This window comes from Alosa alosa, chromosome 17 (assembly GCF_017589495.1).
Source record: "Alosa alosa isolate M-15738 ecotype Scorff River chromosome 17, AALO_Geno_1.1, whole genome shotgun sequence".
In the NCBI taxonomy this organism is placed as follows: Eukaryota; Metazoa; Chordata; class Actinopteri; order Clupeiformes; family Clupeidae; genus Alosa; species Alosa alosa.
The window spans coordinates 9,827,587-9,844,604 of NC_063205.1; the positions used below are offsets into that span (position 1 = coordinate 9,827,587).

At 42.4% G+C, this 17,018-nt stretch overlaps 1 protein-coding gene across 1 annotated transcript in view; it reads right to left on the minus strand.

Annotated features, from left to right (window-relative positions):
- Positions 1 to 2,161: 2,161 nt before the first annotated feature.
- LOC125310210 (synapsin-3-like) overlaps positions 2,162 to 17,018 on the minus strand; it is a 131,469-nt gene continuing 116,612 nt past the window's right edge. Inside the window, exons 9-14 of the mRNA XM_048267398.1 lie at positions 16,597 to 16,671; positions 15,030 to 15,132; positions 5,025 to 5,156; positions 4,754 to 4,790; positions 4,239 to 4,398; positions 2,162 to 2,346 (exon numbers count right to left, since the gene is read on the minus strand). Of these exons, the coding sequence (XP_048123355.1) occupies positions 2,223 to 2,346; positions 4,239 to 4,398; positions 4,754 to 4,790; positions 5,025 to 5,156; positions 15,030 to 15,132; positions 16,597 to 16,671 (631 nt within the window). The 3' untranslated portion in view covers positions 2,162 to 2,222. The remainder of the gene's footprint in view (positions 2,347 to 4,238; positions 4,399 to 4,753; positions 4,791 to 5,024; positions 5,157 to 15,029; positions 15,133 to 16,596; positions 16,672 to 17,018) is intronic.

Below are 17,018 nucleotides of genomic sequence, written 5' to 3' on the forward strand. Positions count from 1 at the left end.
CTGGTTTAGATTATCAAGTTCCAACTCCAAAACCTCCTTGTGATATGGGCACTTTACTAGCATTTACATAGTTTATTTTTCATTAATTGTTCAACTTTTTGTTAGTGTGAACTACAGCGTGCCATCATTGGCCACTGGATAAAATAGACACGTTAAGACATTTGGCCAGTTAGAACACTAATTTGCACCAGTAATTTAAGCAATGATTTATCAGTTAGGCTTTGGCACTCTTTCGCAATCTCCCCTTTGTTTTCAAGTAACATTCAAGTGGTCCCACACTGTATTTAATGTTACTGACCTTAACCCTTAGCCTTATAAGTAGCCTCCAAGTGCATCTCATATAACAACATGTGGCTATACGAAAAGCACACTGTACTAAACTGCACTCAATTAATTACACATTAAAGGCACAGTCTGTAACTCTGGCAAAAGTTTGCTGATGTTTCACAAGCAAGTTACATTCTTACCTCTACGCACCTGAAGCAACGCGCTGATTGGCTGGAATAGTATGTGAATGTACTGTATGTATTGCTTGCTTTCCACTAAAAGTGTGTTGGATTTGAATTACAGACTGCTCCTGTAAGTACATAGTAACCTAAGGAGACTTAACATAGAATGTGTCCCTTGAAAGTCCACCACTGCAGAAGAGAAAATCTTGACTAAGACTAATATTAGCACTGTTAGCACTGCATTACACATGAGTATGCAAACATGGTGTCACACAAACCCTGACAAGTACAGCAGGTTACAGTTTCACTAGCCATCTTCCTGATAGAGATGCAGGTCTACTGGAGGAAGGTGACAGCAGTGTTTAAACTTTACAGCCCTAGCTAACATGGCAGCTGTTGTAGTTGTTGTTCAACAGTATTTTTCCTTTAGCGTAATTTAGCATAATTAGCAAAGCACAGTTGATGTGGTGACATCCATGAAGGACTTAGTACCAAGTGCTGCCCCGTGTACTGTATATTAACTTGAGCTGGTTAAAATGCTGATGTCTCAAACTGCTCATACAGTAAGCAAATTGATCACGACTGAATAGTTTTTTTTTTCAATTGTATTTGTATGATTTGCTGCACAGTTAAAGATGTGGAACTTCAAGCTGTATGTAACAGGTAAGGTTTAACATTGATGTCTCTTTGTCTAACATTAGTAATGTTAAATACTGACTTTGACAACTCAGTTAACATAAACACACATATTCTAGCACTAACAAACATTACATTACATGCTACAATTAATGCTTTGTTAATGCCATTGATTGCAATGCCATTGATGTTAGCTAATGTGACTTCAATGTAAAACTTTTTTGACATTTCCCTATATTCATCAAGGGTGTGGACCTACCAGACATCGAGGCACAATAACTACCAGTGCCCTACTAAGACATACTTAATAGCTATGTACAAGATATCTCAAGTAATTATGTTGTATTGGCTTCATAAAGGGAAGATTCATTGTTGATGGAAGACTGATCAATTAAAAAACTTAAAAAATAAAGTGGGCAACTAATTATTTAAATTAATTATTACAGCAACACATTTCTGGGTTTAATGGTTTTCATATAGTGTTAGCTCGATACACATTTTTCATTTATATATTGAGGAGAAAAAAAGTGCATGCCTTCCACATAGACATTAACCTTCTCAGAAATCAGGTTTGTATTTAAATGAGTGATCCCATTTTCCAAGAAAGTCAAAGCCTGTATAATTTTTCCATTAGATGTCCATTTCATTATTAGTATTCTGAAAACGTGGTCTTTCAGTCATATTGTGTTCTTTTGAGAGTACACACAGAAATTAAAGGATATGAATCCTACCGACACGCTGAACACCAAAACTACATCTACTGTACTGACACCGTATTACACTACTGAACAACATACTGGACTACAAACCAAAACTGAAACAAACAGACATGTACATAACCTAAGCATACTGTAACAAGAACCAATCAACGGACAACTGCTCCATCCACTGACCAACCAGAGGGCTCTTCTCCTCCCTTTGGAATCCCAAAACAGGAAGTCACGGGGGGGAAGAGTCTTCAGCTCTGACAACTCGAGCACACCTGGTGAAAATGTCCCTCTGGGTGCTTATTATCTTGAACTCGCCTCTGCCCCCCCTGGACTGGAGGGGATGTCTTGGAGAGTGTGGGTGGGGGTTAGAAGAGAGGGAGTGGTGGTGGGAGTGGAGGTGGTGGTGGGGCGTCGATGGAACAGGCCGCTAGTCTGAGAAGAGGCTGGCGAAGGACTGCCTGAGGCTACGGATGGTTTCGGCCTTTGCCTCGTCATCGGTGGTGTAGCCGCGCAGTGTCTCGGTGAACGTGTTGGTCAGGGACTGCGACTTACTGCGGAAAGGGGGGAGGGGGTGTGTGAGATTAAACATCAGAATGCAGCAACTGTCTACATGAGCTCAGTGGTAGGCTTATAGGCATGCTCAAGGTAGCTCTGGGCTGAACAGCAAAGAGAAAACAAAACTGAAAAATGAAACCAAAACAAACAGAACCAAACCAAATCAAATCAAACAAACAAAACAAGTACATTCATGATGGGTCCTGATCTTACCTGATCGACATCACATAATCTAAAATCAAGCGTTCCGGGCACGCATTAGCAATATCAGAGACTTTGTAAGTCGTAGCATCATAATTGTAGCATCACAATGAGTTTGAACGTAAATCCTTTATTTTAAGGTAAAAAACTGCATTGTGTTGCTTTAAGATTCACTGAGATTCTGACAGGTCAAAGACAGAGGCTTGGATAGGAATAAGAAATATTATGACATTTCTGAAACATTCATCTGCTCAACGTATATGGTTTACAGAGGCCTAGAGGGACGTGGATATAAATACTTTAAGGTCCGCCTTTGTGTCAATTTCAAACAAAACCTAATGAAGTCCTTCAGGGGTTTCTGAGTATTTGATGTGAGCTCACTGAGAATGAACAACACTTCTGTGCCAGAGCCTACTTTAGGAAAACAGTGTCTAAAATCCCACAACCTACTACTGTAGATACAATGTTTATGTTAATGGTATTTGGCAGATGCTTTTGTCCAAAGTGACAGTATAAACACTAAACAGTATAAACAATGTGATATATAGTATATTGCTAATGCTAATCATTAATAAGACTGACAAAATTTCCCTCACTGTATAAGTTCCTGAAAGAATGACAACAAAGGAGTAAGTGACAATGAAAAATAACAAACTTAGTATTACTGTACATGAAAAATGAGGTAAAATAAACAGATTTAAGAAACATTTAGAACTTAATGTAACACCAATGAATACATAAAGAGAGTATAAACGAATGAAATCAATAAACGAAAATGAACGGGGAACTAGAAGCACAGTGATTAACATGAAAGAAAACAGTGCCCTAAATCCAACAACCTACATCCTAGATACAATGTTGAGGTTTGCTGGCAGACACTTTTGTCCAAAACGACTTATCCCTTCTTTTTTAACATCGACCTGCCAGGTAGGCTACTAAACATAAAAATTAGCTTGAATGGCTAAATCTGGTGCATTAACATGTCTTGTAAATAAATAAATAAACAAAGTATACAGTAAACATTATATAAACTTACAGTATATAAATAAAGTGATATATAATGTATTGTTATTTGAAAAGGTCAACATAATTGTTAGGATTTTACCTCAGTGTGCACATTCCTGAAAGCATGACAACACAGCAGTAAGTGACAATGGAAAAAAAAGAGGTAAAATAGAAATGGATAAAAACAATTAAGAAAGAATATGATATATCAATGATCAATGATCAATATGATATATCAAATAAGGACAATATAAAAGAGTGTAATCAATAAACTGAAATGAACAGGAAAATACTAGCATAGTTGACAAAAAAGACATAATAATAGTGTATTGTAAGACACTGATAATTCATTTGTGTGCTTGACAGTGACAGTCCTAACATAGTAATAAAATACAATGAGAGTGTGAAACAAAGTAAGTAAATTACAGCAAATTAATTTGTGAGGAGCAAACAAAAATAGCATGATATATTATGGACATTAAAAGATAATGATGAAAGTGTTTGTATTTCACAGAGTTGTATCTGTGAACAGATGAAATGCACTCAGTAGCAAATAATGACAAAAATAAATTAACAATGGAAGTGGAGAGAGAGTAGATGGGGAAAAAAGTCAAAAGAGAGAGATAGAGAGAGAGAGAGAGGGATAGAGAGAGAGGGATAGAGAGAGAGAGAGGTGGCGTACTTGAGCTGTGGGGGCTGTTTCTGGGAGGCGGCTCCAGGGCCGGAGGCAGGGATGGGCCCAGGCTGGAAGGCCTGGCTGGGGGACGTGGATGCTGACCGGGCTCGCTGCGGAGATGCCTGGGCAGACTGGCACGGGGAACCTGCAGCAGACCGGGGCCCTCCTGCAAAGAGGACGAACATAACATGCAGTATTCTTTGACTCTGAGGAAGACGCAGTGCGTTGAAACGTCAGTCAATGCACCACAATGAAAAGGTTTTCAGAGTGCTCCAGTCATCCCTGGGTTTAGTCTCCTAGAAGTAGCCCAGCCTGTCTTTCTGATAACATGCAGTATGTTTAGATCAGGGGTGCCCAATTTGGAGCCTTTTCTTGGCCCCTCTTGTTAGTCCTAAACACATGTCAGCCCTAGAATTTCTGTCCCAATGGTCTTTTAAGTAGACATTTTTTTTATGCTGTCAGTAGTTTGATTTAATGTATTTTGCATCTAAAACCTCAAACTCAATAATCCATTAACCTACCTTGGACACGCCTGGGTTGGGTTGTCTGAGGCTGTGACTGTCGAAAACACAACAGGCACACAGTGTTATGAAGATGTATTAATATTGCTTTGACAGACATGAATATAATTAAATTTAAGATTAATTACAGGTAATTATGCTTTAGTAAATGAATTACAGAGAAAGAGAGAGGACGGAGGATTTGATCATGTATTAAAAATGACTGAGTTAATTATTTAATATTAATTAAGCTCCAGTGCGGCACACTCAGAGGAAGACAGTAAAGATGCACCTTAGCCGAGGTAGTCTGGGGGGAGGTGATTCCGAGCAGCACACTGGTCATCTTGTTGACCACCAGATCTGTGATCAGCTGTTTGTCCTCCTCCACGTGTTCACCAATCAGAGGCATGGAGCTGTCCATTACCTGCGCACAGGTACAGTAAGACCCAGTGGAATGTTACATCATCATATTTCTGTGTTGGTCAACAACAATAAAACTGATAATAATACAGATAATTAAAATAACAATACTGTCAACAACAATAACAAGAATGGCATACATTTGCTTTGGTACTTCTAAAATGGCAAGGTACTTCTAATCTAATCTAATCTTACAGTGTTTATAGTTTAGTAATTAGATTTGACTTGAAAGATTCAGTCTCAAACATCATTTCATGAAAAGACATTTATTCCTATGGATATGACGGATTCTGTAACATTACATATTAGTTGGTATATAATTGACTTTAATTTATAGACTATAAAAGTGACCTACACCCAATCAAAGTACCCAGCCAACTCAGCTGTGTTTAGTGGTGGGCTGTACTGTTGCTTGCTGTACACTAGATGGCAGTGCTGGACATGTCTAAGAAACTCCTGTCTTGTCAGTTCTAAGCAGCTGAGAGTAATTCTGAGCCAAAGCATCTTACAGTAGTGTCACAGGCAGTATTAAACATCTGTTGTTTCTGATGGCAATGAAACAACATTTGTTTCTGTTGCTAGGCATTTTTAGGGGAAAACTTATAGGAACTAGGTATGGTGGCACAAACTTCTAGTCATGGCGCAGAAGGTCAAGACACCCAATGTAAGGCCAACATCAACAAACATTTCTTGTGTTTGTTTGGTGAGTTAGTTTTTGTTTTGTTTGTTTTGCCCAATATTCCCTGCACTTGGACACAGACAGTCAAAGGAGCCAAATGACTTAACCACATCCAGGGACAACCAAATGTGGTGAATGCTGACATTTTTAATGGATTCAACTACCACAATCTCTCACTCCACATTCAACCTGTTACAGTAACACTTTGTAGGAATCCCCATTTTCGTCCTTTTACAATGTCCGAGACCGGCACCTGCACTGGCAATGTCCGAGAGTCTATTGTCCATAGTCTAAGTCACTGTATCATCAAACTCCATTGTGTTGCTTTTTAGGCCACACATATGGAACCCATTGACAATTGTGTGACACACTTTAGTGATTTTGAATTTCCCCTTGGGGATCAATAAAGTATCTATCTATCTATCTATCTCTATCGATTTTATTCATATTAATTTACATCACTCGTCATTTAGCTGACACTCTTAGCCAGAGCGACTTACAGTGAACTAACTACAGGGACAGTCCACTTGGAGCAAAGAGAGAGAGAGAGAGAGAGAGAGAGAGAGAGAGAGAGAGAGAGAGAGAGAGAGAGAGAGAGATGGTCCTTGTCACTTCAAAATGAGGCATCCAACAACACAACACAAAGTCAACAGGAACCAGCTGTGAGAACAGAACAGAAGCAGGAAAGACACCAGAGCAGCCCAGGGCAGGGCAGAGCAGAGCAGACCAGCCCAGGGCAGAGCAGGGCAAGGCAGAGCTGTGAGTGCCCCCTCAACAGAAGCTTGAGTCCTGCATCTGGTGGAGTGTAAACACAGAAGGCATGATGTGCTTGTTTGTGTGTGTGTGTAAGTGTATGTGTGTGTGTGTGTGTGTGTGTGTGTGTGTGTGTATGCATGTGTTTATGTGTCATGCTACTGTATGTAAACACAGGAGGGGTATGTCTATTTGTGTGTGTGCATGCAATAGCATGCGAGTCTGCATCTGCGTTTGTGTGAGAGAGAGATATTTTTCCTATGTGTGTGTGCGTACACGTGTGTGTGTGTGTGTGTGTGTGTGTGTGTGTGTGTGTGTGCAACAGCATGCTAGGCTGCATCTGCGACTGTGTGAGAGAGAGAACATTTTCTTCTTCTATGTGTGCGCACGCACGTGTGTGTGTGTTTGTGTGTGCGCGTGTGTGTGTGTGTGAGTGCGTGCATACTGTATGCGCCATGCCATGTAAACAAACCCTGGGCACAGAGAGACTGCAGAACAGCACAGAGTTTAAAAGCCCCCTCTCTCCTCTCCAACTGGAAGCCGGCGATCGAGCGCTAGAGCGGATGAGCGAGCAGGCAGCGGGCAGAGAGGGCGGGAGGCTGGCAGGCTGGCGGCGAGGCTTGTTAAGTCATAACCACAGCCACCGGAGCCCCAGCGCGCTGGCAGCCGCTAGCGAGGACTTCAAATGCCTGCGGGCACTGCTCCGGGGCCTGGGTGCACCCTTGTAATTACGCCAGGCCATAAAGCCATCGAGCAGATGACGAGAGAGAGAGAGATGGGGGCGGCGGCCAGCTGGGACAGCCGAGGTGTTGTTTTTTTGGCATGTGTGTGTGTATGTGTGTCTGTGTGTGTGTATGTCTCCCTTTCTCTCTCTCTCTCTATGCATGTGTGTGTCGCTGTGTGTTTGTGTATGTGTATGTGTGCATGTACGCATATCTATGCCTGCGTTTGTTTGTTTGTGTGTATGTGTGTTTGTGTGTATGTGGTGTGTGTGTGTGTGTGTGTGTGTGTGTGTGCGTGTGTGTGTGTGGTGTGTGTGTGTTTTTATTGAGGAGCATGGTGTTCTTTTGCCCTGCCCTGTCCTGACACACAGGGAAACCATCTTTTTTTAAACAGATCTGGTTCTTGTTTCTCAGGGTTCTCACAGTTTCACTACTGTTCAGGCTGTTGAGTGACACGTCATACACACCAACGCGTCATACACACCACTGCGTCACACTCTATTCTGGAGAGACAGAGCCAGGAATGGCTCTTAGCTCACTCTATGGGCTACCTCTGTTTGTTTATTTCTTTATTTATTTATGACTTTTGTAAAATGAGGCACACAATATTCTCCTCACTTTCTCCTGGCTCTAAGATACCTGACTGAAGAGGGAAAAAACGTACCTGGTCTAAAAGAGCTTGACATTTAACCATCCATGGATCCTGTTTTGTTCCGTCTGTTCTGCAATACGTAATGGATACAGAGAGAACCAAACAACACCTCTGTGCTTCTCTGTACAATTATTTTTTTTTCCCGTGCAAACTTGGACAGACAGTCGATGGTAGCGTCTGCCACGGTGCCCTAGAATTATAATTAAGATGAATGAAGAGAGCTGTTGGATCTTGAGCATTTGCCTTCCTATGCACGTATGCTGGGGTAATGTAGGCCAGGAGATGGCAGCTGCATTGTGTAATACATCTGACGCCTTCTTCATGGCTAATTAAGAGAAGAGAATTTGGTCTGTCAAAAGTCTGTCTAAACGTTTGGCTTTCCAAAGGCAGGTTGTGAGCTTGGGGTTTTAATCTTAATCATAGGCCTTGCCAACAACAGCACATGCTGGGCTTCAAGATCTTTCATTGCAGGAGAAAAAAACGAAACAATTATGGGGCTCTTGTTTGGGGAGATGTCAGAAGCAATTTCCTACCGGTGTGGGGCAGAACGCAATTTTGCATAGCTTGGTAACAGGATGTGCAAAAATGCATTGTCCACTTTACCATCCTTTACTCCCTATCACATAGTCTCTCTCTCTCTCTTACACACACACACACACACACACACACACACACATGTGCACGCGTACAGTAAATGCACACACTGCGATTACACACACACACACACACACACACACACACACACACACACACACACACACACACACACACACACACACACACACACACACACACACACACACACACACACACACACACACACACCCACACACACACACACACATATCAATACACACATGCACATACATGTCAATACACACATACACATACCACAAGCCCATACACACACACACCCACACAGTCGCGTATCCACCCCCTCAACTTCATTAAATCTCATCCGGTGGCTGGGTGTGAGAGACTGTGATGTGTGTGTGTGTGTGTGTGTGTGTGTGTGTGTGTGTTTTGTGTGTGACTTCCCACAAGGGGCCTAAGTTTCAGAATGAGCGTGTTTGGGCGACCCCACGTTCGCAGCGGCAGCACAGAGAGGAATCAAGCATGCACACACACACGCACACACACACACACACACACAACCTATGCTAACAGTTATGCCAGGAAGGACAGTGTTTGACTCTTCTGTCTAAATATGACCAGGATGGGGCCTCGACGTCAGCCCTACAATGAGATAATGACAGTGCAGTTTTCCGCTGCCGTGGGCCCCGCTGGGAATCTGGGAATCCGTGGGGAGGGAACATTCTGGAATGTGGCGAAAGAAACAATGGAGCTTAATTTAGATGTACAGTTTGGAGATGCAGAAATAAACTAACACTTGAGGGTTTTTTTTTTCTTCTGTTTTTTACTTTTTTACAGAAAACAAAAAGAAAATAATTTCCGTGGGAAAATGCTTTTTAGACAGAGGCGGTGTGGAGAAAACCTTACAGAAGCATGTAATAACTGAATGAAAAGTATAAGTATAAGTATAAGTATAAGTATAAGTATATATACTCTTTTGATCCCGTGAGGGAAATTTGGTCTTGGGAAATTATCCCAATCCATGAATCCTTGAATTTCCCCTAGGGATAAATAAAGTATATCTATCTATCTATCTATCTATCTATCTATCTATCTATCTATCTATCTATCTATCTATAATTAGTGAAACACACTCAGCACACAGTGAACACACAGTGAGGTGAAGCACACACTAATCCCAGCGCAGTGAGCTGCCTGCAACAACAGAGGCGCAAAATCACCTGTAACAAATTTAGACAGAGATAGGCTTAACAAATGAAGCCATAGTTCTTCTTCAACTGTGAATTTACAGATACATACACATATACGCACGAATACACAGTCACAGACCGACACACACACGTTTGCATATACATACTTTCACAGAGGTTCTCAGAAACCCTTCTTTTTTTCCAACTCTCTCTTTTTACACTTGTTCACATACACACACACACACACACACACACACACACACAGCCAGGGACACAGGAGGCTCCTCCTGTCTCTGTAGACATAAGCCAGACTTGACTTGTCAGCAGGAAACAATGGGTTCCTGGGAGAGAGGGGAGGTCACTATGGCGAGACATTGCCCTCCCTGCCTCTACTTGCATCATCATATCCTCAGCATGGCCGAGCCCAGGGACCTGAGATAGCCAGATGGGGAGAGGGGAGGGACACGGACTATCTCAGCTCCAGCCTGGTCTGGAGGGGGCTTGAGAGCAGGGGGATTAGCCGTCAGGAGGAGGTGGGTTTGGGTCTGAAATGATGAGCTGCGTAAGCCAGATTTAGACATGAGCTCACAGGGTCAGTTCTTCAGTATCAGGAAGATATGGGGTTGGTTCTTCAGTTTAAGGATGATATGGGGTTGGTTCTTCAGTATCAGGAAGATATGGGGTTGGGGTTTCAGTATCAGGATAATATGGATTTGGGGCTTCAGTACTATATCATGTATAGTTGATTTTCATGTCCATGGACTTGAGACTCAGACGACAGACACCTCCTTGCTGAGTTGGTATATAAAGACTTGCAGGGGAGTGTGGCTCTGACACACTGACCAATGAGTTAGCTCTAGACATGAGCTCTGTGATGCAGCAGGAAAAGGCCTGCAGGTGGCCAGTGTATGGTTTACTCTCTTCTGCCCCCTCTGGCAGGGACAGGCAAGGCATGCAACAAGTGCTCCCTCTCCCATTATCAACAATCTGCATTGGGCTCTGGTGTGTATGAGCATTTGAATCTATGGGTCACATGTCCTGTGTGTTTGTTTGTGCGTGCAGAACTGTGCACTTTTCTTGTGTGCATAATTCATATGTGTGAGGACATGTGTGTGCGTTCTTGTGTGTAACGTAGCAGCACAGTGCTGGGGGGGTTGTATCATACCATATCTGTAGGTGTGTTTATGTACGCGTGGGTGTCTGTCAGAGCATGCTCTGTGTGTGCGGTGTGTGTGTGTGTGTGTGGGTGGGTGGGTGGTTGGGTGCATCTTTCAGGCAGCACCAACAACACAGATGTTTTTCACATTGTGTATGTCTGTGACAGGGCGGCTGAGTGTCAACCTTGTGGTCAATAAATAATGATAATTATACTTCTGGGGAATTGAAACACTGAGTGCGGAATTACCACTTTCCTTTTCCAACACACACTCAACAAACACCTGTTGCCATTGTTGCCCAATGCCTCTCTGCATCTCTCTACACAAAGGTGTAGACCTACAGTAGAGCTACTGTTCTGTAGTGTCATTAACTTATCGCCCACTGTTTTCAGGTATTATTCTAAAGCCCCATTCACAGATACAGTGACAAGAAGAGACCATGCCTTATGTACAGCAATTACAGCAATCACAGGAGAAACAACCACTGGTGACGCAAAACATCACGCAACAACATTAAAATTATTTCAACTATTGAGGCGACAAGCGATGGGTGACCAGCAAATCACAGTATGTATTAACAGGGCTTAAACCTACTGATGAATATGAGGACACATGAGCTCCTGCCTGTGTAAACACGTATGATGCCAAATAAGGCGAGTAACCCTTAGAAGTGCATATATCCCACGAGAAAACCCCCCAAAAGGTCCAGTGTTAAAGCTCTCCAGACACCCCGTGGTTAAGTGGCTAATTAATCCAACATGGAGGTGGGACAGAGGACAGACGCAGCCTTCAGATCTTTACTACAGTAATATTTGAGTTATAGATGTTATTATTATCACCGTGTCTAAGAGCATACTGGCTTTGATCTGGTCACTCATCTGATTTTTTATGGTCACGAGCACTGCGTGAGAGAGAGAGTGGACAGGCCCCCCATCAAGCCCTAGTGAGAACCAGTGCTACTTACACAAGAATAAGGTCAGAGGTTAAGGGATAATATTGAGCCAGTAAACCAACAAGGATACTAATATATGATACATACAGTGCCTAATTTGTCAAATATTAGGTGCTGGAGCGCATGAGAATGTGTGCATGTGTAATGCACAGCGGATGTTTTTAGGCTCATTGTCAAACTTTTGGATACAACACCACACATATATAAGCTACATCAAAGCATGACCTACTTTTGCCTTCATAGAGTGTACAGAAGACCAACCATTATTAGTTACTTAATCAATATGTAGGTAGCAATCTCCATTAGGCAAGTGGATTGCTGATGAAATATTAAGCAGTAGCATTGTAAAGGGAGACATGCCATTGTGCTACACTCACACACACCTACCCACACACACACACACACAAACACACAAACTCACCCACACACGCACACCCACACACATCCATAGCCGTGAGCCAGAAACAAATATAGTGAGTCAGTTCAGTCGTAGACCATGACCTCTGTTTAAGTTTCAATTTGACCACGCCATGCTGGACCCTCGCAGCTCCGTCAGGCCATCTTATCGTTCACATCCGTGGCCCACCCCCCAGAGGACTGAGTCAGTCGGACGCTGTAGGGCAGCGGCCAGTGAATCAGCCCACAGCCATGGACAGTCCAGCTCCTAAGTCATACTGCACTATCAACAGCTAGGAATCAGATGCAGACGCTACAGGATAGTCCTAACACACAGTGGTTTGCATTCAGCAGTGTTCACAAAGGAGACTCAGTCAGATGGTTGCATGGCATGCCCTAGGATAAAGGTAAAAAGGTTGGGTTCTTGGCATGAGATTTTATCCAAAGCGACTTACAAAGACTTGTTGCAATCAGGAATCAAACCCAGCCTGCCCACTAACAAGGCAGCGGCACAATCTGCTGTACCGCCACACCCAATCAGATAGGTTCGCAAACATATTTATACACAGTGTGACATTGAATTCAATGTTTAAAGCGTACATTGATGCTTCTTTTATAGTAAATTGTCTTTGTCATCTCTGATTCAGAAGAATATACAGGATTCAAACTAAAACAGTGAACTCAATATGAATCACCACAGCACCAAGTAAATGCACTTGGCACTTGGCACACACTTGGATGTTCTGTACAGGCCTCATTCTTTGAGTGTGGCTCAGGTCAAATGATAGTCAAAGCAGTAGTATAGTAGTGTACAACTACAGTATACTGTAATGTCTTGGAAAGCTTAACAGGGGAGATTGAGATGAATGATTACCACGGTCATCAACATTAAACATCAACATTAAAAATACATTGATCAATTAGATGTGCCCAACTTCATAGTGTGGTGTTATACAATGAGATGTAAAATAGTGTTGACATTGCCATAGAACTACTGACATGACAATCCAGTTTGAGTTCAGCTTGGTGTCAAAAAGAGGAGCCTTAACACAGACAGACAGACAGACAGACAGACAGACAGACAGACAGACAGACACACACACACACACACACACAAGAGAGGAGAGCCTATACAAACATGACTGTTCCAAAGACTTCAGCATCTCCACACGGGAACCACATTTACTCCACCAACGATTACTTTTAATATTAAAAGAAGCCAATTAGGAGGTTTTTGTATTGATATTTATAACTCCACATGTTTCCCAACTCTCTCTATTCATGTTCCCAGACTTTTAAGATTTATGACCTTTTTGTTTGATTTTCAGTCCAGAATGAAGACTGGATGTCTTGGATCCTGCTGGCCTCTGAAGTCTGTGCCCCTGTTTTTGAGGCCTAGTTCCCCCTCACAGCCGGTTACATTACAGCACATCAAAGAAATGACGCGAGGAGCGCCTGGTAATGAAATGAAATGTCAACGCCCATTCCCATTGAAGCTTTATGGCAAATGCTCTCAAAACACACAAACTGGATATGATGTGATAGGCCTATTGTGTTGGTGACCTGCAATGAACCGAATGAATGTGGGGATCAAGTATCTGCCATTAGAACATATTTTAAGTGTCTGTTTGACTGGCTCTGTGGAGTCCAGACACTGTTGATCCTATAGAGAAAGACTGGAAGCCAAATGCCATTCTGGGGAGATGGTTTTGGCCTGCCGGGGGAAACAGATGTTAGAGAGCTTAAGGGCAGACTGAAAACAAACTCAAGAGGAGCCGTTTTGTGTGTGTGGAGTTGTTAAGAGCCCAACTCGCCACCCTTAAACACATCTTTTACACTTCAACTGCTAAACTTGGAGAAGCCGAGAGTGGAGTGTGTTGATGTGTGGAATGGACTAAGAAGAAAAAACGAGAGTTCATCTGTTTTAGGTGCCTTTACTAGGCGCAAAATAATCCTTTAATGATTTATTTGCTCATTTGTAAAGCACTTTGTATATGAATGGTGCTATACAGTTAATATAAAGTTTTAGGTATTTGTCTATTTTCTACCCTCTGCGTTAGTGTACCAAAAGGACGTTATTTTTTAAAAGAGTGAAAGTGATTTAGTTTTGGGCTTTACTGGCACTTTGTATGTAAATGTATAATTTTTCATTATTACTGTACATTTATCTAATGAATAGTAAAAACTATTCATGCCATTTTGAAAACTTCCTCTCCTCACAGCATTGTTTAAAATGCACCTTAAACGTTTGTGCACCACTGTTAAGTGCCTTGCCTTGCCAAATGTTTTGGCAGATCTTTCTTTGTCTTCATCCTAGTCCAAATGTTTTGACTCCCGTCAAGGTCATGACACAAGTGGGTGCTCATGAGACTCTGACATGCATAAAGTTTTGCAGTTCTCAAGGATGCAGCATCAGGGACGTTTCCTGGCTCCACTCCCTCTCTCTCTCTCTCCCTTCTCACTTCCCCTCTCTCGCTCCCTCTCTCTCCTATCCTGCAAAATACCCTATAAAAAAACATTCATTCAAATAATAAGGAAATCAATGTTTTGACTGTAAGGATGTATTGCATGTTAGTCATCAGTTGCGCTTCGGACACTTGAAAAGAGTATTGTGCAAATAGGGTTTAGTCTACTCGGGAAATGACCCATCCAGTTACTTAAAATTAATTTTCACATCTTTGATCCAGACTTGTGAACACCCAACATTACCGTACACCAGACCATAAAATAACACATAACACCCAAAAGTAAGCCCTGATGCATAGGTGCTTCCCCACAGTACCTCGATGATGTAGTCGTTGCCATCTTTTCCATGGACGGCCTTAACCGCACAAATGTCCAGGCCTCCGAACATCTCAGCACAGGAGTCTACCCACAACCGATACCTGCAGGAACATGCCCATTAAGTTCATGATAGATTCAAGTAAAGTTCTAATGATTGTTGCCCTCACCACACACTCTGACTCATCATTTATCAGTTTCATGATTCATATGTCTGTTTCTGTAGACCATAAATATTCTCTCTCTCACTCACTCACTCTTTCTCTCTTTTACTAACTCACTCACTCACTCACTCACATGGCGTCTGAAATGACGTACTTCTACACTTACAATACCTAATTTTAATGCATCATGAGTGCGTTCACACTGAAAATTCCGACGACACAAAGTGCACTGCTAATCCCTGGATGTTGCACTCATAACGCTCAAAACCTTGAGTGTGTAACAGTGGACACTTTTCACCCTCAACGGACAGCATCTTGGCTATATAGTGGAAGGGAGCATTTTCTAACTTGTGATAAAAGGAGATAGGGCATATCTTGCTGCCCAAATGTATCAACATGCCACAATCTGAGGGACAATGAGTGACCTATATGGACAAACAAACACACACACACACACACACATACACTATCATACACTGCATTTTACTTTACTTTTACCTATGTATTTTATTCTTATGTAAATCTATTGATATTTATGTGTGTATGTTCAGATTTATACATTTAATACATGAGCAGTCTGGTGTTCGTACGTTGTGTTGAATTGCACAGCTCGGCCTTGCACACAGCCGGATTCGAACCCGCGAACAGCTGCATCTCAGAGCGGAAGTCGAGCGTGTTGACAATTGAGCTAAAATCCCCGGGTTGCTCGTTAAAAAAAACCCAACCAAGATGGGGCAGATAACTCTTAGACGGCAATTCAGGGTTTGTGCCCTAATATTTTATAAATATATTATAAAACGTAGAGAGATATAGGCTCTATTAATTCAAAACTTTGGTTTGGTAACCAAAGAATACTGCTGCGCTTGTGTAAGACCAGACCTAACTGTAGTAAACAATGTCTAAACGTCTCTCTTTAGCACCCCCGCTGGCTAGTTTGCACCTCAGAAACATACCTGGTGGTACGTTTGGCTGGGTCTGCGAAAATGTTCCCAGGGGAACGTTTCACTAATGAGACCAGGTTGCACTTGATGTACAAGCAAGTTACAACATAAACTGTTGTATGTTTTTTTACACAGTACGACTATGTCACTGTCAAATAGAAGACACCAATAAAGTTATATTTAAATGTTGCTATCCTTATTTCCATTAAAGATTAAGTGTCACTCACTCACTCACTCACTCACTCACCCACTCACCCACTCACTCACTCACTCACTCACTCCACTCACTCACTCTCTAACTCACTCACTCACTCACTCACCCACTCACTCACTCACTCACTCACCCACTCACTCACCCACTCACTCCTCACTCACTCACTCACTCACTCACTAACTCACTCACTCACTCACTCACCCACTCACTAACTCACTCACTCATGACACGTTTCACATAACTGCCCACCTGTCCGTCATTGCAATCTGTTCCAGCATGGCAGAACCGGTGTTGGCCTTCCAGTTACCTGAAATGGACGTCCTCCTGACAAAACATAACCGAACAAAACAAAACAGAACATCAGAGGAGAGGGAAAAAGGAGGGAGGTGAATCAGAGGTCCATTCTTTCTCAGTACCGGTAAAGAATCACAGAGGTAACCACACCGGTAATAGAGGGAGCATTAGTCATTGGCTGCAAGCTTTTGGGTTTGTGGACAGAGGCCGGGGGCTCTGGTCTACTGATGTGGAAACACAACTTAGTGAACAGGCCCTCTGATTGGTGCAATTAAAGTGGCAACTCATTCTTCTGTTTCTCATTTTCCTCTCCAGACCAAAAAACCCCCAAATAAAAAAAAAAAACTAAAAACCCTAACGCCCATCACCACCCCCGA